The 22,617-nt window shown below is 44.8% G+C and overlaps 1 protein-coding gene across 4 annotated transcripts in view; it reads right to left on the reverse strand.

The window, feature by feature from the left end:
- nup214 (nucleoporin 214) overlaps positions 1–22,617 on the reverse strand; it is a 50,332-nt gene that overhangs the window by 16,041 nt on the left and 11,674 nt on the right. For 3 of the 4 annotated variants that reach the window (XM_010877986.5, XM_020053421.3, XM_020053419.3), the window contains exons 11-31: positions 21,694–21,852; positions 21,080–21,557; positions 20,517–20,650; positions 20,262–20,341; positions 20,084–20,167; positions 19,669–19,818; positions 18,653–18,811; positions 17,910–18,013; positions 17,618–17,809; positions 17,365–17,450; positions 16,916–16,999; positions 16,547–16,837; positions 16,275–16,436; positions 15,310–15,418; positions 10,123–10,201; positions 7,771–7,843; positions 7,444–7,543; positions 6,448–6,497; positions 4,823–6,310; positions 727–794; positions 345–525 (exon numbers count right to left, since the gene is read on the reverse strand). In XM_010877986.5, coding sequence (XP_010876288.4) covers positions 345–525; positions 727–794; positions 4,823–6,310; positions 6,448–6,497; positions 7,444–7,543; positions 7,771–7,843; positions 10,123–10,201; positions 15,310–15,418; positions 16,275–16,436; positions 16,547–16,837; positions 16,916–16,999; positions 17,365–17,450; positions 17,618–17,809; positions 17,910–18,013; positions 18,653–18,811; positions 19,669–19,818; positions 20,084–20,167; positions 20,262–20,341; positions 20,517–20,650; positions 21,080–21,557; positions 21,694–21,852 — 4,311 coding nt within the window. The remainder of the gene's footprint in view (positions 1–344; positions 526–726; positions 795–4,822; positions 6,311–6,447; positions 6,498–7,443; positions 7,544–7,770; positions 7,844–10,122; positions 10,202–15,309; positions 15,419–16,274; positions 16,437–16,546; positions 16,838–16,915; positions 17,000–17,364; positions 17,451–17,617; positions 17,810–17,909; positions 18,014–18,652; positions 18,812–19,668; positions 19,819–20,083; positions 20,168–20,261; positions 20,342–20,516; positions 20,651–21,079; positions 21,558–21,693; positions 21,853–22,617) is intronic. The other variant, XM_010877985.5, reaches the window with a different exon arrangement.

Below are 22,617 nucleotides of genomic sequence, written 5' to 3' on the forward strand. Positions count from 1 at the left end.
AACAAAAACTAACGGCTCGAGTCTTCTTCTATGTCTCACAAAATGTAGAGTAATGTAAAAAAAAAAGCCTTAATGTCTGCAATACATACAGTAGATATAAAAAAAAGTCTACACACCCCTGTGAAAATGCCAGGTTTTTGTGATGTAAAATTTCCATGTCAACATATGATCAGATTTCTAAAAACACTAATATTTTAACCTCTTACGTCTGGTTGAAAGAGATCCAACAGAAGACAGTACACACTTTTGCAACTTCAACCGGTAAAGCTGCCAACTAACATGCGTTAGCCACAAGCGCTGCCTTAACGAGTCCTTTCACTTCTGTCCTCGTGGGGTCCTCTCACCTGTCTGGTTGGGCTGTCCGAAGCCCCCTGTTGGGGTGGTAGTACCAAAGGGGTTCTTGTTGGCGGCGTCCTCACTGGGTTTGCCACCCAGGCCACTGAAAAAACCTCCTCCTGCCTGCTGGGCTCCCGTCGCTGGGGCAGAGCCAGACCCGAACAGACCCCCGCCACTGGATGGCTGCTGCTGGGATGGCATCATAAATAGTCAGAATGATCAGTATTGGATAGGTATTCACCAGTACATGGGCCTCTGATGAGTGTTCTCAACAACTACCTAAATAGTAGTATAGTAATGTGTATGTGAGGAGTGTAGCACATTTGAGGAGACATGGGAATTGGTGAGATGGTCATCTATTTTGTAGAGACCGTAAAATGTGACAGTTACCTGTCCAAAGACAGTCCCACCACCAGGCTGTTGACCAAATACAGGTGTAGTGGAGGAGCTGCCAAATGCTAGAGGGAAGAAGACCGAAAATAAGGAAAAGACACAGTTGATGTAACCACTTGTTTAATAAATATATGCATGTTCACGAATGATGCCTGTGTGGTAATTCAAGGTCAGAAATGATGAGTGTGTGAAAATGTTTGAGCTGTGTGTGTGTGCGCGCGCGTGTGTGCAAGGGCACTCACTGCTAGCAGTCATTTTAAAGAAACTCCACAATATCGTCTAAATGATTACCATTTCTTAGGACTCAAATCTGTATCCATCAAATTAGGAAGGTTATGGCTCACGTCAACACCATAATTGTCTAACCGCAATTCACAAAATCGTCCTGATAAAAATGTGTTACGGTATTCCCGTGGATGTTGTCATTAATTTAAAAAAAATGAAAAAGGTTATGCTGTCATTTGACAATGACATCGACAATGATGTCGTGGTGAGTAACAAATACACTGCGGATATATGTTTGGTGTTGTCTATATTTGATGCTGTGAAATGTTGGTAATCTATTTTAGATGGCAATAGTAACCCTGTGTAAATGTGTAATGGAAATATTTAGCTGTGTAGTCAGCTAACTAGTTGAATGTTTTATCGCGTTTCGTCCGATTTCATTCATATATGCAAACTGCAATAGCTAAATAGACAACTAATTGTCTAGTTCAGTTTGTATGTCAGACTACAGAAAAGTGTGTTTCGCTTGACGAGCTGTCACTTCCACTAGCTAGCCAAGATTGGAGCCATTATAATGTTATACTTTGCTCACAACGTCGTCACTTGATCATGATGAAGTCCGGCATCTACCGATCACGTTAGTTATGCCTACCTCGAATGATTGCTTGCTCAAAAAGAGTCGCAGTGTTTCGTTTTGTAAACTTAGATGTTCCTTCTTGTTTCTACCACTATCAGTCATATAGAAACAACAACTGCTTGCTGAAGTTAGTTTACTATCAGGCTATTAGAGATATTGCGTAGTGGCAAATCGGTGCTGCGGGAGAGGAGTAGGAAGAGTCAAAGCATGGTCACACTTTTGTTTATATTTTTTCAATTTGACCAAAAGACAATTGTATTGTTAATCGCAATTATTTCTGAGACTATTAATTGTAAAGCAACATTTGGAATTGTTACAGCTCTAGCGTTCAACACCCTAGTGCCCTACAAATTCTTGGGCAAGAACGGGATTCTGGGTCTGAACACCTCCCACTTCACCTAGCTTCACATAGTCACCTGGACCCCCAACACTGAGGCCCTATGGGGGCTGTTTGCCTAGCCCCATCCTGATCTCAGTATTCATGCATGGCCACGCACAAACGTATCCTCATCTGATGAACCTAAAGTAGTAAGCCAGATCACAAGCGACAGAGAGGTCAGTAACCTGGGAGCACAGTGCTTGAACAACCACCACTCAGACTTAAAAGACTCAGCATTTGGAACCCAGCTCCTCAGAAGTGTCTACAGCTTCACCACAGAGAGCATATCGACTTGCTGCATTACCGTTTGGTATGGAAACAACACCTCTGACGACCGTAAATGCAATGCAGAGAGTGGTGCACATGGCTCAGAGCATCACGGAGGCCAAGCTCCCATCCATTCAGGACCTCTATACCAGCCAATGTCAGAGGAAGGAAAACCAACAGCAAACGTATCTAACACAAGCTTCTTTTTTATGTAGTCAGTGCATAGGGTTAGCCTTTTGCAATATGGCCCATACTGACCTACTTAATACACAAAAGTGAATCATTCATGGGGGATAACTGGCCTTTTCCATAATGTAACAGTCTATATGTAAATGTGAATGGTCAGGGTTCATGGGCACAGTTATCGGATGTACACAAAAATAAACTCTGTTCTCTAGTTCACATAGCTTCACTGACAATATGCTGCCTGAAATAACAGGCAAGTGATAAAGGGCCAGAAATAATCCATGGGAATGAAGCACACACATCTAGACTCAAAAGGAATTTTAGGGCCATTAATAGTGACACCTGTTGTGGTCCTGGAGCAGCTCTCTGGCCATTACTGTCTGTCTCTCTACAACACGTGACCGATAACTAATGTCAATCACCTCTTGCCTATGGATAAAGAGCCATGTCGAATTCACTATCATCTTCTGATGCAGGGTAATGCCATTCATGTTTAAGCTACTTTGAGGTCGGCAGACAAACTGTTGTCTGATCCAGGGCTGCTCTCATAGAAAAAGTGACACCGGAAAAAGCGACAAAAAGCAACCAAACACTAGTTTAAGAAAGCCAGATTAAAACCTAATTTGTTCCAGACAAACGAGACTGGGTTACCTTTTCTTCGGTTGACATTCCCTGACAGTCTGACCCTGTTTAATCTGAACAATGTCAACATAAGTCAAGCCAGTACTAGTTTCCTCATGTACATATGGGGGCATTAAACAACGCGCCTTTGAAGTGTAAACCTACCTCGGCTATTTGCAGTGCGTTCCTATGGCCAGGCTGACACACAGGCTAAACACAAGTGATCAGGTGGGAGCCCAGGCTGAGTGGTCAGGACAGACAGGGACATTGCTGCTGGAACTGCTGAGTTGGGATGGACTCAGCTGTCTCTCCCTGCGACCCACCCCACCCCTGATGGCATGACGGACAATTCAGAGAATCCCTGGGAACGGGGCAACTCCCTGCTCTCCACCCGACATGCCTGCACCACCCTGATAGTCTCTCAGTCACACTGCCACACCTCACGAACAAGCCCGGTGGTCAGCCTCCACCACATAAGAGCCCCCACACCAGATCCCATGGCTACAACCCCCTCCTCCCACCTCGCTGACCCCACTAACCCGCTGAGGACATCCAGCTGCTGGGTTGTCTGGGCGACACTCTGACCTCTGACTTAGCTGGGTTATATTCCATAGCTGTCAAATTCTTATGTTGAAGGCACACTAGCGCTTAATTAATAAGATTTAGTATGTCCTCAAAAAACACATTGCAGGGACTTGTTATATCGCTATCAAAGTAGAACATTGTGTTGGTGGGTTGCAGGTATAGTGATGTGCTTTTCTACATCATCCCCAACCTTAATGACATCTACGAGACCAGGATTCCAAAGCGCCTTGCGGACTAGCCCAGCGGTGCACGGAGGTTGGTGGTGGGGGGGCTCATTAAATATGTTTGTCGTGCCTCATGGTGCTCTAGTGATGCCTTGTGGTGGCTTGGGCACCTGGGAGCTCCACCCAGGCAGAAGGGCAGAGAATGTGTTCTTTCGCTGCGTAAGTCTGTCTAGACATCCTAACTGAGCAAGCGGATAAGAACTGGAACCACATGGGACGTGCTTCAAAAAAGCACACCTTGACATAGACTGTTCTGAGCCTGATGGGAGCTGCAGCAACATGGTAGGGCATTGATCACAAACTGGACATCATGAAATTTGGGAGAAGTAAAATAGGGCAAAAGTAAAAAAGAAGCAGTAGTATCACATTAGTAACATACAGTAACAACTGATAAAAAAAAGAAAAAGAAAAAAGAATGGTGTTCTCTACAACAGACATTTGTTCAGCACTGTTTGGAACATCTAACTACAATTATTTTTTAATTACGGTATCGATTTATCATAGGATACATCCCCATCCACACATAGCAGTAAGGCCTGACCTCTGCCAGCACAGCACCAGCAGATCCTACCAACCCCAGATGGATTGTTACTACATCGCCTGTATGAGAGAACAGAGGACTCCTTGCCAAGCTGCATTATCCTAATAGATGTGATGAATGCCTTTCCTAATGATGCTGTTCAGTCAGTCCCATAGAGGGAAAATAAACATCAATTTGAGCGCGTGGGCACTGGATGGGACTCGGTGATAAGCAGATCTACCTCTGTCAAGAAAGCTTGATTTCTTATTTCCTCTACCATGTTGTGTTTGTCCATTAAAACACTGTCCTGAGCCGTCTGCCAAACAAAATACATGTCACTGATGCAGAAATCTAGGGATAAACCATTTGCCAGTTCTCTGATGGAACGCAGAGGCTAAAAACGTACTTTGTATTAATGCGCACCCAAATACACACTCTCACTCTCTCACCTGCAGGCTGTCCAAAACTGAAGCCAGTGGATGATGTTGTGGTGGTGTTGCTTCCAAACACAGATCCTTGTCCAAACCCGGCACTCTGCTGACCAAAGGCCGGGGTAGCGCTCGGCTGCCCAAACAGACTTGTGCCCGTGCTGCTAGCTGTACTGGCACTGGGGGTGCCAAAGGAGAAGCTGCTGGCATTGCTTGCAGTGGGGGCTCCGAACAGACCACCCCCAGCAGCGGCGGTACTGGCGGTAGCGGCCGGTAAGGCAGCTGTGGCCTGTCCAAATCCTGAGGCGGACCCAAATGCAGACTGGCCAAAACTGAAGCCGCCGGCTGAGTTCGCAGCTGGCTGACCAAACCCGCCCACAGACTGTCCGAACGCGTATTTGCCAAAGCTTACCCCGGGGCCCGAACTAGGGGGGGCGCCGAAGCTGGTGGAACCGAAGCCGCCGGCAGTCCCGAATATGGAGCCCGTAGCTGAGGCTGCGGCGTTGGAGTCAGATGGCGTGGGGGTGGTGGAGGCGAGGACTGTGGTGTTGATCACCAGGGTTAGGCTGGTCGCAGCTACGGTGGTGCTATCTGTGGTGACAGCCGGTGCCTGGGCAACGATGGAAGCAGGTTTGTCAGAGACGGGGGCGTGGTAAGCCGGCGGCGGGGCATCCGGGATGAGGTTGGCCGCGGGTGGTCGGGCCTCAGGGGCAGGTGTGTTCTCCGCAACCCCAACGGTCTCTCCGGTTGGGCCATGAGCTGACGGGTCTGCCAGTGTGTCGGAGGCTGGGGTGACGGTGGGGCCGGAGGTGACCGTGGTGGCTGGGCTGGGGATAGGGGCTGGAGGCGTTGGGGCTTTTTCCGGGATGGGGGTGACCGAGGCCTCTGGGGTGGTGGAGACCTCAGGCTCAGAGACAGGAGGGTTTATGGAGGGACCGGGCTGAGAGGGACCAGGGTCTGGGAGTACAGTGGGGTCTGACAGGGGGGTGGAGGTTTTAGGAGGATCTTTCTCCAGGGGGAGGGAGGAGGAGAGAGGTGCTGCTAGGAGGCTGCTAAAGGAGGTAGCTGCCGACGTGGAGAAGGCAGGCTTGGTTACCGGAGGCTTGAACGCGATCTTGGATAAGTCCGTTACGGTAGAATCTGCCTCGCCAAGCGCAGACTCGGCCGGCTTCACTTGCGGGAGGGTTGACCCGAAACTAAACTGGGCCGCGCCGTTGTCTTGCAGCCCGAAGCTAAAAGCAGCCGCTGAAGGCTTGTCTTCATCCCCCTGGCCCACGCGCAGACCTGAGAAACTCCCCAGGGTCTCTCCTCCTACTACCTTTAGACCCTGGGGCTCCAGTCTGAGTGTAGGGGGGTTTGAGGGCCTGACAGGCTCCCCTGACATGCTGGGAACAGGTGTAGGGGAACCAGTGCCCCCCAAGGCAGAGGAGCTCGTCTTGGGGGCAAAGGAGTCAAAAATCTTCCCACTGCTGCCAGTGCTGCCGAAAGAGAATTTACTTGTGTCCTTCACTGGGGAGAGATAGAAATAGACAGTTTTACCAAACATGGTGGACACTGGAAAACCTCTGACTAATGCACTTAATAAATAATGTAAAGTAATGAGCAGCCTTCTGTTCATTACTTTACATTAGAGAGAGGAGGGGTACCTGGTGCAGCTCCTTCGGTGGCCGAGGAGAAACTGAAGCTTCCAGCCGAACTGTCAGAAAGAATGAAAAAAAGTCACGAAACCTATTTCTTCTACACAACTTTCTAGTTTTCTAGTTCATTTAATCCCAGGGGTCATGAGTATTTTAAAGGCTTTAGAAAAGTTGCTCCCAATAAGAATTGGTTTTATTCTATTAGTCTATAAATATAATCTGTAAATATGATTTTGAATGTATAACATTTTGTCACTGGAGGAACTAGCCATGTATAGTCCTATAATTAGTGTCTTAAATTCATAAAAACCTGAAGGGTAAGAAAGATGAATATTTAAGATTTGCGGAAGTTAATAAATTGCTTGAAGTAATTGTTGATCTGTCTCTATGCAGGCAAATCTCTCACCAGGGTGAGCAGGGTAAACCAGCATGTAAAGCATCATCTAGTTACATTGCTCTCCCCTGAAAAACACTGCTTGATAGAATGCTGTGAAAGAAGGATTAGCTGAATGGGGGAAATCATTCTGTCACAACAACAACACAAAAATGGGGAATTGAAATTGTGGTGTAAGTCAAATACTTCTTATTTGATAGATGTCAGTCGACCATTTCCAACATCTCCATAGAGCACTGGAACATGCTGTAATATGCAAGTGTAGATTTGGTCTACCCCAGATCAGTGAGAAAAGTAGGGGCTAAAGCACAAGTAAAGACCTGGTTTGGATGACTGCTGAAGGGAACGTGTTTTATATCCCTGTACAATAATTCAGCTAACAGCATACAGGTCAGAGGTCACATGATTAAGACCTGTGGATAACAGGGTTAGCATGCAAAGTGAACATCTGGATATAGGTTATGGTGACAATTGAAGACCTAAGAAAAGTGGGAAGCAGGATTGGGATATGTAAGGACCAGGACTGAGGTGCACTGGCTGAGTAACAAGGGACTACAGTAGCAAGCCTGGAGAAGTTCCCCTCAGTGACCCTCCACCCCACACAGACTCACGCTGCCGTGAAGGAGAAGGCCTTGCTGCTCTGCTCGCCCAGGGAGGAAGAGGAACTGGAGGGAGCAGACACGACTGGGGCGTCAGCTTTAGGTGGTCCACCTGGGAGTGAGATGACATTACAATAGGCATGACAGTACTTATGATACACATTCATTTTACCAAGAGCTAATGAAAATAGGTAGACAATGCGAATTGAATGCACATGAATCAATGTAAAGGATGTATGGTTCACCCAGATCCAGTGGATTTCTAGTAGATTCAGAATGATATACTGGGACAAACATAGTGACAATAGGTGGAGGGCATTTTAAATCTGATGTACATACCAAACACGAAACCCTGGGGGGAAGACGAGTGGGTACTCTCAACGGAAACCTTTGCCATGCCTTGATTAGAATTCTGCAAAGTAAAACAGAAGGACATTATATACACTCTGCATGGATAAGAAATAACTAGCAGAACGTAGGTAAGGGAAGAACAAAAGGCAATGTTTTAGAGAACGTAGGGAACCAAAACATGAAAGCAAAATTTTATTGAGCTCACCCCTCAAATGGATTTGGTTGATCACAACAGTGTTTAAAAGCATTTAAACAGGTGCTGGTCATAACATTTTATAATCGTCAAAAAGTTGATTTATTTCAGTAATTCCATTCAAAAAGTGAAACTTTTATATTATATTAATTCATTCCACACAGACTGATATATTTCAAATGTTTATTTCTTTTAATTGTGATGATTATAACTGACAAGTAATGAAAATCCCAAATTCAGTATCTCAGAAAATTAGAATAGTACTTAAGACCAATACAAAAAAATATATATTTTTAGAAATGTAGGCCAACTGAAAAGTAGGAGCATGTACAGCACTCAATACTTAGTTGGGGCTCCTTTTGCCTGAATTACTGCAGCAATGCGGCGTGGCATGGAGTCGATCAGTCTGTGGCACTGCTCAGGTGTTATGAGAGCCCAGGTTGCTCTGATAGTGGCCTTTTCTGCATTGTTGGGTCTGGTGTATCGCATCTTCCTCTTCACAATACCCCATAGATTTTCTATAGGGTTACGGTCAGGCAAGTTTTCTGGCCAATTAAGAACATGGATACCATGGTCCTTAAACCAGGTACTGGTAGCTTTGGCACTGTGTGCAGGTGCCAAGTCCTGTTGGAAAATGAAATCTGCATCTCCATAAAGTTGGTGAGCAACAGGAAGCATGGAGTGCTCTAAAACTTCCTGGTAGATGGCTGCGTTGACCTTGGACGTCAGAAAACATAGTGGACCAACACCAGCAGATGACATGGCACCCCAAACCATCACTGACTGTGGAAACTTTACACTGGACATCAAGATCCCAGAGTCTGGAGGAAGAGAGGAGAGGCACAGAATCCACGTTGCTTGATTTCCAAAGGAAATGCTAAATTTACTTTCATCAGAGAACATAACTCAGCAGCAGTCCAGTCCTTTTTGTCTTTAGCCCAGGCGAGATGCTTCTGACGCTGTCTCTTGTTCAGGAGTGGCTTGAAACAAGGAATGCGACAGCTGAAACCCATGTCTTGCATACGTCTGTGCGTGGTGGTTCTTGAAGCACTGACTCCAGCTGCAGTCCACTCTTTGTGAATCTCCCCCACATTTTTGAATGGGTTTTGTTTCACAATCCTCTCCAGGGTGTGGTTATCCCTATTGCTTGTACACTTTTTTCTACCACATCTTTTCCTTCCCTTCACCTCTCTATTAATGTGCTTGGACACAGAGCTCTGTGAAAAGCCAGCCTCTTTAGCAATGACCTTCTGTGTCTTGCCCTCCTTGTGCAAGGGGTCAATGGTCGTCTTTTGGACAGCTGTCAAGTCAGCAGTCTTCCCCATGATTGTGTAGCCTACAGAACTAGACTGAGAGACAATTTAAAGGCCTTTGCAGGTGTTTTGGGTTAATTAGCTGATTAGAGTGTGGCACCAGGTGTCTTCAATATTAAACCTTTTCACAATATTCGAAATTTCTGAGATACTGAATTTGGGGTTGTCATTAGTTGTCAGTTATAATCATCACAATTAAAAGAAATAAACACTTGAAATATATCAGTCTGTGTGGAATGAATGTATACACTATACAAGTTTCACTTTTTTAATGGAATTACTGAAATAAATCAAATTATTGATAATATTCACATTTTATGACCAGCACCTGTATATATCGTTTTTTTCTTTTACTATGAATAGGGTATTCCTAATTGGTGAATGTGTCGTCACAATGTTGAACCTGGTTTGGTCCAAGGTGTGAGAGTTCCCTTGTATGAATCAGTTTCCACCCAGATGCCAATTGTATCACTTTACTGCTGGGACTTGAGGGATCTGGGGCGTTTCACATTTTCCAGTCATAATGACCATTTATTCAAACCAATAACATCTCAGCCCAGCACTCAGCCAACTACACTGGAAGTGTACAAGAGACATTAAGCTACTGATAATCGCATACATTAAACAGCAAGGTATTAATAAAAAAAAAAAAACTTCCTACTTCTAATCTTGTCAGAGCTGTTGAATGTCTGTTGCACACATTCAGTTGTATCTGGCTGGAAATCAGGCATCTATCAGGCCTTTGGCTAGTAATAAAGTTGGCTTGAAGGGATAGAGAGTTCTGCAGTAGATAACATTTGACAGTTCAGAGGATGCCATGCAGCTAATACTCACTCGTTTGGCCTGGTTGGTGTTGGCCACTGTAGCCAAAACCTGCTGGACAACCTGACCGACTGGGGCAGGGACCGAGGAGCTGACAGGGAAACGGAGAAAGGGCCAAGAAAGTACTTATGAGAAACAAGGAAGGATAAAAACCATAAATTACATTTTAAATTACAATTACTATTTTGTTTTTATCGAGACTGGCCGATACTTACGACCAAGGTGTGTGAGTGTGTGTGTGTGTGTTGGGTGGCAGAAGCTGCTACATCAACCTATAACATAAAACTCTAAATCGGCAAACAAACTACACAACCCAAAGATAACCCTAACACCTACAGTAGTGAACAGAAAACCAAAGCCAGAGAACAATGGGCCTGCACTGCCTCACTGGATATTCTCCAGCATCAACCACATAACCCCTGCCACAGACAGACCATGTAGATCAACTAACACCAGCCTGGCATGGAGGGTCACAATGCTGGGAGACTGGCTGGCTGGCTGGACACTGCCTCTCTAAAATAAGCACCCTATCTGAATGTCTGGCTATGGAGGACGTTACTGTGAGCTGGGCTAATTTGGAAAATGGCCCCAAGCGGAGTCCTGTCCAAACAAAGCGAGCACAACACAATGGTGGAGCGAGGCCGGGCCTGGCTGGGCAGAGAGAGGACCGTCCATCTCAGAGGGTCAGAGAGTGGGATGGACAGAGCGGGAGTTATAGGGCGGCAAACATATTGGGATGGCAGAGAAAGTGACCATAACTGAAGTGGAGAAAGTTAAGAGGAAGACGAGATGAGGGGGGAGAGAACAGTGGGGCCTGTTTGTTACAGAGTCTGGAAACGAGTGACCGAGGGGGAGTTTGGCAATGATTTCTGTGGGGACAGACAGAGGGAAAGGGGGGGTGGGAGAGGGACTATGATGGAGGGAGACAGAGGGGGGAGGTAGAAACATGCACTCAGACTGCTGGCCTCTGCTGGAAGTGAATCAGATGCAATAGAGGCGAAGACCTGATAAAGCTATTTAGTTGGAAGTCTATTTTATCTGCGTTAAGGGCAACCAACACAAACCAGGCTGATAACACCACTAATTTGAGTCCACAGCCCAACTAGTATCAGACCAGAGCAGAAACAAATGTGTGTTTAAGATGTGACTAAGTTGGAACTATGGTGAGAACTATGTGTGCTAATTAGAAATAAGAAGTAGTGTTGATTAGAGTCTAGTTTATATAAGAACCGTAGTAGTGATCTGTAAAATGTGTGTGTGTGCGCGCGTGTAAACACAAGTTTGACTATTCTGGTAGTATTTCAAAACAAAACCCAAAACAAGGAAGGCTTTCCAGCTTCGGGTTAGGTTTAAGTTAAAAGTTCAAAACCTGAGTAAAACATTGATCATGCGCATTTCAAATGGCAGAAATCATCTCCATTATCAAGGGCTCGGGTGGACCACGTCACAACACCCTGTCCAGACGGTCAAGTCAGGGGAACAGGTTAGGTGTCAGAGCTGGGGATGTTTCATCAGCCTCACCCAAGGTCATCATTGTGCCACATCAGTATGAGCGCCGGGCAGCCTGTATCGGCTAAAGAACGGACAAAAATACAATTGCCAACAGGGCCTCCCCCTACCCGGACCAGGCACAGGTCTTCCTGTGCTACAGCGTTTCCATAGTTCCAAATCATGTCAGTAAACTGAAGAGACAAGCACCTGTGTGTCGCCAACTCCCTATTCGCTGTGTGGATGTATCGCCTGGGGTCAACCACACAATCAATTATTCAGTGTCTATCAAAGTTTCAAGGGCTTACCCATGCATTAACTCAGAGATAAGGCGGAGATCTGCTGTGGCATGCGGTTTCCTAGGTAGCAGAGGTAGAGTACATGCATGTGCCTAGGTTCACGACGCAGCTTGCTTTGACAGTACCATCCAGGCTTAGGACAGGCACCCAGGAACACCCACCCACATCAGATCAACGTTCTGGCTGTTAACTGGAACTTGGTACACCATAGCTACCACAACCGTCACTGGAGCTTGGAATGAAAAAAACCACCCACAAAAAGTATTTTTACATAGGTAAATCTAATAGGAAAGGCAGGATATGATGCATCAGATACATGTAACATTGTTTTCAGGTGCTTGTCTCACATTACTGATTGGCACTAAATGTGTTCATCTTTATGTATAACAAGTAATGGAACAAGAAAGCAAGCGACAGGGAAGGAAGAGGGAAAACCCTAGAATGGGTCTGTAGTGCCCCATACACCCGAGCCCGGTCCAGGCCCTGGTACTTGGCACTCCGTCAACCTAAATGTCACAGCGGCTCTTGGCATCTGGCAGCAGAACCTCTGATAATCTATACTGTGTCCCCAGTAACACCACAAGGCTGGGACGGGACAAACAGCATTACTGCAGTGGAGACCGGCCATGCTGGGATACCGGGTTAGAAAACTAATCCTGTCGATTTCTCTTCTGATTGTTTCGGGTGACTTAGTTAGATACCATGTATGAAAATAAGAGAGGAAGAGACAAAGAACTACAGTTCTTATTGAGTCTGAACTTGAGCCCGGTCCAACCCAAGCCTGATGAGATGAAGCCAGAGCTCAGGCCTGGTCTAATATCACAGGAATGTAATGAGTCTGAACCCAGAACAAGACGGACTAAAAAACATTGCTAAATCAACTATAATATAAATCAAAAACTGAAGTGATTATAAAAGACCCCTAGCATGTATAGCATCAGAAACCAGATGCTGCTACCTCAGTTGCTTGTTATTAGACTTCACATTTTGGAAACACTGCCTCAAGCAACCACATATCGAAACTAAGTAGGAAAATGCTATTTCACTAAATCCACGGTTTAATTTACAATTTGCAATTTTGTAATAAAGATTGTAATAATTGTAATTATGTTTGGCCACGGGTTACACTTTTTAAAAATGGTGTAATATAATATTCAGAAGCTGAAATAAAATTTGTTGACTAGAAATGTATAAACAGCATAGCCTATAGTCAACTGAAGTTGGGGAATTTGCACTTCTTCAAAATAAATGGACACTGGTCCATTGATGGATTTGCTAATACATAATTAATGAGTACTACAACATAACCCTGAAATCTGTTTAATGTGTCCAATAATGTCCCACCACACACAGCGCTCGTCTTATCCAGTATTGTGATTTACTATGTTGGCAGTGGGACACCAACACAGCACTTATCTAAACTGAAATTAGGTCCTGTCGGGTTCAGGCTGAAAATTATCATTCAACACTGGATTTCCTGAGTGCCAAGCCCAGTCAAACTTTATCTGGTGCAAAACTATTTTGAATTCAATTTGAAGGAATTCCAAGGAAGCATGGTGGACTAAAATGAGATTTGGAGCAGTCAAAAAACAATTCCCAAATACCATATATTGACCAAAATATAGGTGCTAGTATTTATCAAATTTGTGCATTAAAAACTGGGGTCACATCCAGGGTATCAACCATTTTGACCATGGGCATAGAGCAATCATGGTTAATTGACTTGCACAATTAACCATGAGTGGAGTGCTTTTTACGCATTAAAAGCACTCCTTTCCTGAAGAACATCTATTATAAAACCATAAAGCTGCTGACGATACAAATGAAAGGTCCCTCTCCGTCGAGAATGTCCTTGTCTCCAGTGTCACACAGGCACTCTTTTTATGGCAACAGGGACAATCGGCCTGTACCCACGGCCAACATCTGTCAACTCTGTCCAACCTGGCATCCTTCTGTCTGGCATTGAGGCCAATTCCATGTAAAGGGACAAATAAGCAAAACAATTGGACGTTCATAGCAGTAAATCAAATTCTGAGGAAACAGAGACAATAGTTTGTGGAAATTAGGGTAGGGAATGCTTGGTCTCATTTGAGTAAATGCATGTATCTGTTCAGCTATGGTACGTACGTTTCTGAAATGCATTTCTACCTACACAGGCAGGTAAACTACAAATGTAATTGTAAATAATTGTACGCACGCACACGCACGCACAATGCAGCACCAACATAGTACTATGACAGTCTATATACTGGGCCAGTGAAAGGGCTTCACATCAATGGAACAAGGTGTTTGCAGTAAGCCATCTGTACCTTCTCTGTGTCCAGCCGACCCTCATCATCCCCGCTTGTGTATTGTTCTGCATCGGCAGGTCATTGTCAATGTGCATCACCAAGCAAAAACAGTGACCCCCCCCCCCACCAGAATACTCTGGCCCTTAGCGCGAACTCGTTTTAAAGACCAGCCAATAAGGAAACCCGGCGTGAATCACTCACATAGATGTTACGCATTCGACCACAGAGCATTTCTATGACTGTACTGGCTATCGGCCGGGGCAACAAAAACTAAAAGAGCAAATGTGGCAGACCCAGAAAGACTCCTCCAGGCACCATGTCAGCTGACTCCACACTACGGCACACTGTCAAGTCAGCCACAAAGAAAGACAAAAGCAAGCTGCAGTCTAGAATGTTTACGCTCGCAGTTTCAGACCGAACTCCGGGTACCAAAGCAATGACGTGGCGATCCGCGCTTCAGACTTCTTGAGCCGTGTAATAAATGTGTTCCTTCAGCACATGCCAGGTTCACTGTGCCGGTGTGCACGACACACCTCGTCACACTCCGACTCTTCCACAGAAGCATGAAGCTGCTCTCTATTTACAGTAATTAACTGGTTTCCTACTTGTTAATTCTCTAATGAGTAATGTTACTGAAATCCCTCGTTAAGAATGCCGGGACATTCCCTGGCTAAACGTGCCGGACGTTCCCTGAATGGAAGGTTACAAAAGGGTAGATATGTTCAAGTGGAGCACAAAAACGAGTTGATGATATCCAGTGACCTGACATGTTTTTCATTACTTTTTCTCCTCAGTCTGATGTGGTGGGTTAGGACACTGCACCACTTCCTAACCCCAGGCTTTCTACAGTACTGGTGAGTCAGGAGTTATTCAGTCAGACCAAAGGGCAATTTGTTGAAACTTTATTTATTCTGATTTATTTTATTTAGTTGTGTATATATATTTTTTCTATACCGCATTTCAAACCAAAACCTAAATACCCTGCCAGAACTACATGACAACCAGAATGGCTATGAAATTCATTCTACCTTTGATATTTCAAGAGTAAATACAGTAGTCCTTATAAGTGAATTAACTGCACCCCCAGTCACAGCGCTAATGTGCTACTGATGAAGATATACCTGATCACCGTGGAGACAGGCGGGTGTGGTCCTTTGTCCTTGAGCTCCTGAACATTAACCACTTGGGGAACGGTTTTCAGGGTGGACTCTGTCAGAGAGGCACTGATGGCTGGTGGAGCAAAGGGGGATACAGTCATTAGCGACCAAATTCACAACCTTTAGACACTGCTATAATTATATGGTTTACCTATGTGGGCCATCTCTTTAGAAAGTGACCAAAAGCCAAAAGATGTCAAAATGTACTTCTCCCAATAACAATGGAAAATTGAAAAACCTTAAATATTCCTTGGTTATTAACAAGACTTGAATGAACATCTACAGATGCACTCTAAATTAATTTAACACAGTTCACAGTTAAACACAAGGTTTATCACCGATCAAGAGGTCTTTGTCTCCCCCTGGTGTACCAGTAAGAACATTGCATTGAGTTTTACGGGTCAAATCGAAATATATTACCCGAAAAGGCATAATAGGCAACCAGTGCCTAAATCTGATTTAAACATATTTTATTGCAAGGATTGCCTATGGCAGATTCTAGCTAGCTTGTTCATATTTTAAGCTGGCTGTTAGTGAGATAACCCAAGGCATCAGAAAACAAATGCTATCACCCTTTACATATATAGGCATTGTGTGGAATTTCCTAAACATGGACACTCGTAACAGAAAAATTCAATATATTGTGAGAAGTTATTGGACACTTAAGTGACCATGTCAGATATTTCACATTAGCTTTCCTTGAGGAAGATCTATGTAATTACATATCGCAATACTGCCTTTTATTTGTCATTAATTTGACTAAATATTGTACTATTATGAGCATGCTACTTGGCTGTATATGCAATACAGCCTGCTTTCCGTGAATAAATCCCAAAATAAAATAAGGGAACAAAAATAAAAGCTTACTCAAGCGCAAACTCTGTCACCCAGGACCAGCTAAAACCAGCAGAGCCTTATTTGGCACCTACCTGGCTTCTGATTTGCCATCTGCCTGAGGAAAGCAGCCTTAGCAGCAGCCTGTTGGGCAGGTAAGGGGACAGCCTTCTCAGAAGGCGGTGCTCCATGCTTTACAGTCTTAGTGGCTAGTGCAGTGCTGTCCGCACCTCCCAGGTTAATCTTATTGGTTGAAGCTGAAAGAATAAACGACAATAATTAGATTAACAAATGTCCTTACATAACAAGCTCTCTACAGGTTCTCTCCACTGGCCAGTCTGATTGAATAAACTGTATGGAAGTCTACCTTGGCTAATGATCGGGCTGAGACCAAGGCCCATGCTTAGGCCAGGGTGCACCTTGCTGAAGGGAGTGGACTGAATGGCCCCAAACCCTGGAGCTATGGAGGGGGTGCGGACCACCGTGGGGTGGCGGGGCAGAGAAGGGGGCAGGACTGGGGCCGGCTCGGGCTCCTCCTCCTCATCAATAAAGTGGGCATGGTCAGGGTCCAGGGCCTGAGACAGGGAGGAGGTGGAGCTCACGTCATCCAGGTCCTCGTAGTATTGTGGCGAGAGGAAGGCGGAGCGGGACAGGTTGGCTGGGGTAAGAGAGAGAGGACATTCAGGACGGGTCCATTCGTCACAACACAGGTCAGGACGTGTGCGTGTTTTAGTACCTGGAGCAGTGGAGCGGACCGGAGGAGTCTGCCTCTTGGAGAGAAAGTTACGCAGTTGAGACTGCTTCACTGGAGACATCTTGGCTGCAGAAGTCAAAAGAGCCATAGGTTTCATATAGACAGTGGCAAGTCAAATTCAAGAACGTTCATGGATTTCTTCAAGCAATTCACTGTAATCTTTAAGGACGAACATTTTATATTTAATATACTGTACTATTTTATACAGGCAAGGTTAGTAAATACATCAGAGATATTGTTACAGCAAAGAGGAAGAAACAGGAAAGGTCGGCCTGATGATACAGAGGGCCATGGCATGTCCAATAAAACTGACCATTACTGGGGAACACCATGGTGGGAACAGCAATTTGGAACATGATGATTTCTTTTATCAGTCAAGTGCAACAGTTAACCCAGTGACAGACGTGTGTTAGAACATCAGAGTGGTCTACCTGGAGATTTTGAGTTCATCTTGGGAATGGTCTCAAGACTGGCTTTCAGAAGTGCATCCCTCAAACTCTCCAGCTCATTGTCCAAGCTAGTAAACAAAGGGAACACGTGATTTAGTTTTAAACGAGTGTGCATAATTCTTTGCAACACATAGCACAAACACACTGTATGCTCCAGTCAAAATGTTGAAATGCCGTATAAAGGCAAAACAGACAAGAAATTCCTAAAGCGCCAACAAATCAACCTTGTACGTACCCCTGTTCCGCTAAGGTGGTAGCAGCAGGCTGGCAGGGGGGAGGAGTGGTCCAGGCTGCTGTTTTGTTGTAGAGGCGCAGGGCGTGAAGGTCTTTCACTAGTTTGTCCAGCCTCTGTTTCTGCTGGTTGATTATGTCCAGGTTGTTGGCGAGAGCAGTGAACAAAGCCTCCCTCTCTGGAACGATCATGTGTCTGGGAGCCAGAGGTGTCGCAGGGGTTAGAGAAAGCGAACGTGCAAGACACAATTGGCACGAGACATTCAATAAATGTATGTCATAAACATGTTACTCACTTCTGTTTTTTCTTTTTCTCCAAATGCTTCTCCCACTCCACGTCCAGCACATCGTTCACATCCTCCACAGCAAACTTCACGTACTGGTACAGCCTGCGGATCTCCTGGTGGGACAAACGCCATAACAAATGATCACCCCACAGAACAACCCTGCTGTAGGAAGAAAAACGTCCCAGGAAATCTATGCTGTTCACTTTTCCATTCTACCATATACACTAGAAGAATATTAAATCTGTCCGTCCCACAATAATTGGAACCAGGACGGAAAGACTACAAAGCATCACCCTGTTCATGGAGGGTTTTAACCACACATGCCTTAAACAGGGAAACTCCAGATAGAAGCAACTTATGACGTGTCAAACAAAAGACAGCCCGGATAGTGTTAATAGCACCATTAAAGGGGGCATGGCACAGTTCCCTGGAAAACTGTTGCTCCAACTCATACTTCTGTAATGAAACCTAAAACTGCAAAGCCTGTCAAACACAGGTCGAAATCAACTGATGAGGTCTGAGAAAAGGTAAATAGCTAATAAATTCAAAGAACATTCTCCCAAAAAACATGGCTCAATACCCCGAATTTATAAAACCGATGTCATTGGTTGTGTTAGAAATCAATCATTAAAGCAATGCACAAGGTGAAGATTTACTACAATTGAACAGGTTAATCAACTTCTGGGTTTGAATGTGATTGTTTACCCCTGGGCTAAGTCAGATTTGCTATGGGGGTTCCACACCAACCTTACCTTGAGTTGGTCTTCACTGCGTGGGTCTAGTGGCTTCTTGTACAGCAGCTGCCGATAGGCCCTGTCCCTGTTCAGTTCACACTGGGCCTTGGCGTCCTCTGCCCCGGCAAAGCCCTCCAGCATGGATGTCTTCAGAGTGCTGATGTCCCCATGAAGAGACTGGGAAGAACACCACACTAAATTCCACAGGCCACTTCGACAACGGCCTTCCTGACTCAAGTCAGCCTTACTGCTTTTATTTTAAAGTAACATATGACAAATGCAAACCACTGGTTTTGCAGTTTTCAGTAGTCACATTGACAAACGAAATGTCTAGCTGAAATACCTGAATGGTAGTTGCAAGTCTGTGTTATTAGCCACACTAGCACTACGTCTACATTAATAGACAGGAATTGCTGAAGTTCAACTGTATTCCTAAAGGGAAACGATATCAACCCAATAACCCCATTGGATATGGAAGGTCATCAATCCAACAAGTCTAGCTAACAGCCTATTCTATGGGTACATCAATACTTGCCTAATATGATGACATTGCTAGTGTAGGTAAATCATCTGTCAAATGTACTTTAAATGACAATACCATACTGTCATTATCAAACATGACCAAAGCTAATCAAAAGGAGCAAGCAACTGTAATATTTGGTTGTCTCCTAATCTTAGCAAGCTAGGGAACTAATATAATACAGCATAAATTGTCGATTTGGCAACATCAAGTAACAGTAATGCACTTAACACAAAATCTTCAATCTCAGAAGAAAGGAGTATTTAAAATAATAATAATAAAAAAAAAAAAATATGTTTTGGTCTAAGTAACAGCCTAAAGAGAAAGCTATGCCGTGTTTGTACATTGTTGTGAAAATTCACTACAGTAATGGTGCTTAAGAAGTCACCCTGGTATTGGCTACATTAGCTAATGTCAGCTATCCACAGTAAATGTTGGTCCCGGGGATTACTTTTTCAATTGAACAGTGTGAGGTGGAGTCAACTAGCATGTAATTGCAGTGTTAAGTCCGTACCTCAGTGGTTTCTTTGATCTCCAGGGTGAAGACGTGTAGGTCCTCTGACTCTATCCTCAGTTCCTTCATCTCCTCTGCAGAGCCTACTCTGAAGTCAGCCTTGTTACTGCGTGCCTTCAAATCATCTAGCTCTTTCTGGAAGTGGGCAATCTGAGAAGAACAAAACCAGCATGAAACTACCACGATAAATCAGTTCTGAGCATTCAAGCATTGTGCAGGAAATACTTAAGTTATTGGTTGGATCTGAGTTGACTATACTGACTCTACTGTATTTTACATTTAAGTAATTTAGCAGACACTTATCCAGGACGACTTAAAGTAGCGAGTGCATGCATTATGCAGTATCGACTATCCACTGTTATGTGGATATAATAGCATTAATTAATGAAATAAAATAGGATTTAAAAGTATTTACCTCCTCCAGTATTCCGGCCATGACCGGGTCTGATTCCTTCCTATGCTGCAGCTGTCTCTCCAGGGACTTTACACTTAGCCCTGCCTACAGGGGGGAAAACCGATTGTCCATCTATTATGACCAGCACTACAGCCAATCGATCGCAACAACTTATTTGAGGCAGATTATGCTTTAGTACCTGGGGAGAGGGTACACTGGCTGGGGCAGGTTTCGGTACTGATGAGATGGGAGCTTTGCTTTGGACTGGTTGGACTGGAGCTGAAACAGAGAGAACGGATATTAAAGATGCCAGAAAAATACATACAAAATGGCACACTGTTATATCAGAACACATTCAGGATGCGAGGAAAATACAAGAATAGGGCGTGCTGTTTTATCAGAACACATTCTTACACTGTACATGCGTATAAATGAAGCATATCTTTGTCCTTACGTGGTGTGGCTGCTGGCTTGGTAGCTACGGGCAGTGGGGTGGGATGGCTGCTGGGATCAGAGAAGGATGTCTTAGGGATGAAGGAGAAGGGCTGGGAGGCTGGGCCAGCGGCTGGAGTCTCCACGGAGAGAAACCTGAGAGACGGAAGAAGAGCTAAAACGTTCACCCCAAGGATGCTAAATGGCGTCTAAGAAATGGATGGGCAAATGGCAGTTGTATGGTCTCCTTCTGTAGGATGGCAAAAGGATCATTAAAAAATATATTGGGAAATCTACATTTCAGGCACACGGCTTTACTGCCAATGGAAACAGCAGAAATATTTAAAAAGAGGCCTAGAACTCTCACAAAAACTGATCAGAAGAACTTCATTGTATAATTACATTAGAGCACGGGAGCTTACAAAAAAAAAACATCAATTTGAAGGACTTTAAGGATTAAAGGAATATGTGAATTTCAAGGTATTCCACCAGTTGATTTTCTGCTCTCCCAACCCAAGTATTTCAGTCATCTTCGTACCAACTTTGCATGTTAAATTATTGCGCTAGTTAATATGAGCATTGCACCTCTCATTTAGGTTCAGCTTCACAGCCGGTGTGGCTGGCTCTGGGGTGCCTCGTAGCGCCACGGTGGGGGAAGTAGCAGCCAGGCGTTGGGGGGTGGGTGTCGGGGTGGTCGCCAGGTGTTGGGGGGTGGGCGTTGGGGCAGGTGTCAGAGCTGTCTCCACCACCTGAGGCTTAGGGGAATTGAAGGAGAAGGCGGAGGCTGCAGTTGAAGACTCCGTCTGGGGTACGGAGGCGAAGGAGAAGCCAGGGAAGTTGGATGTGGCCCCGCTAAAGGCAGTGGAACCTCTGAGGGAGAAAGCAGGAGAAGTCGTGGAGGAGGGCGGCATGGAGAAGGAGAAGCCGGACGAGGCGGTTGGACCTGGGGCAGTGGCTGAGGAGGTGAACAGGGAGGAGACAAGGGGAGGGGGAGCTGATGAGGTAGTTGAAATCGAAGGGACGGAAGGGAGGGAGGCGTGGCTGGTAGTAGGAGCTGCAGAACCTGCAAGGCAGAGGAGAGCTGTTTTGAGGGGACCATATCACAACACTATTGTAAGTCTACAAAATAACAGCAGTAGAGGAATTCCATGTATCATAACTAATTGGAATTATGAAAAAAGTTCAGTGTTCCTCCAGACCTGCAGGAGGCAGTCTCTCTCCTTCCAACGACAGGCTGGTGGGGGCTGCGACCAGCTGCTTGACCCCAGGGTTGAGGTTGAGCAGTGAAAACGGGCACAGCACTCCATCCGTAGACAGCAACAGCAGAGTGGGCGCTGGGGGTAAAGTCTTCTCATCAGCTGTAGAGACATAAGAGATAAAATGACAGAGAAAGGTGAGGTAGAACTACAACCCCGTTTCCAAAAAAAGTTGGGACACTAAAATGGAAACAAAAACAGAATACAAAGACGTGCAACTAATTTAAACACTATATTCAATAGAAAGTAGTAGAAAGACAACATCAAAAGTTGAAACTGAAAAATTGTATTGTTCCTTGCAAAACATGCCCACTTCGAAATTTTATGCCACCAACACGTTTCAAAAAAGCTGGGACAGAGGCAACAAAAGACTTGAAAAGTTGTGTAATACAAAAAAATAACCTGGTGGAACCTCAACTAAATAGGTTAATTGGCAACAGGCCAGTAACATGATTGGGTATTAAAAGAGCATCCCAGAGAGGATCAGTCTTTCAGAAGTAAAGATGGTGAGGGGTTCACCACTCTACAAAAGACTGTATGGGCAAATAATGCAACAATTTAAGAAGAGCGTTTCTAAACATAAAAGTGCGAAGAGTTTGGCGATCTAATAACGTACAGTACATAATATCATTAAAAGATTAAAGTGAACATCCGGCTTGTTATCAGTGCATTGTTCAAAAGCCAACATCTGTGATGGTATGGGGGTGCATTAGTACACATGGCATGACTGGCCCATCTCTGAAGGCACCATTAATGCTGAACAATAGATACAAGTTAAGGAGGAAAATATGCTGCCATCCAGACAGTGTCTTTTTCAGGGATGGCCTTGCTTATTTCAACAAGACAATGCCAAACCACATTCTGCAC

This window comes from Esox lucius, chromosome 14, assembly GCF_011004845.1.
Source record: "Esox lucius isolate fEsoLuc1 chromosome 14, fEsoLuc1.pri, whole genome shotgun sequence".
Classification (NCBI taxonomy): Eukaryota; Metazoa; Chordata; class Actinopteri; order Esociformes; family Esocidae; genus Esox; species Esox lucius.